The 583-nt window shown below is 60.7% G+C and overlaps 1 protein-coding gene across 1 annotated transcript in view; it reads left to right on the plus strand.

Moving 5' to 3' along the window:
- The first annotated feature begins 312 nt into the window (after nt 1–312).
- The window catches only part of MED14 (mediator complex subunit 14), a 36493-nt gene continuing 36222 nt past the window's right edge, over nt 313–583 (plus strand). The window contains exon 1 of the mRNA XM_008633079.2: nt 313–396. Coding sequence (XP_008631301.1) covers nt 313–396 — 84 coding nt within the window. The remainder of the gene's footprint in view (nt 397–583) is intronic.

Consider the following 583-nt stretch of genomic DNA (forward strand, 5'->3'; position numbering starts at 1 on the left):
GCCTGTTCGACCTCGAGAAGAGGCAGCTGAGAGGGCATCTTATCCCTGTCTGTCAATGTCTGCAGGGAGGGGGCACAGGATGGACCAGGCTCTGCTCCATGGTGCCCAGCAGTGGGACAGGAGGCAAGGGGCAGAAACTGATGCCCTGGACACAAGGAAGAATTTCTTTCCTGTGCAGAGACTGAGCACTGGGACAGATTGTCCAGAGAAGCTGTAGAGCCCCCCTCACTGGAGATATTCCAGAACCGTCTGGACACAATCCTGTGCCATGTGCTCTGGGATGGCCCTGCTTGAGCAGGGAGGTGGGACGAGATGGCGCGCTGTGGTCGTTTCCAGCCTGACCCATCGCGGGATCCAGCGGTCCCGTGGCACAATGGCAGCTCCATCCCCTGTCCCGTGTGTGTGTCCCTGTGTGTGTCCCATGGGTGTCCCTGTATCCTGTGGGTGTCCCTGTGTGTGTCCCTGTGTCCCGTGGGTGTCCCTGTGGGTGTCCCTGTATCCCGTGGGTGTCCCTATGTCCCGCGGGTGTCCCTGTATCCCGTGGGTGTCCCTGTGGGTGTCCCTGTGAGTGTCCCTGTGGGCT

This window comes from Corvus brachyrhynchos, unplaced genomic scaffold, assembly GCF_000691975.1.
Source record: "Corvus brachyrhynchos isolate BGI_N302 unplaced genomic scaffold, ASM69197v1 scaffold34, whole genome shotgun sequence".
Lineage (NCBI taxonomy): Eukaryota > Metazoa > Chordata > Aves > Passeriformes > Corvidae > Corvus > Corvus brachyrhynchos.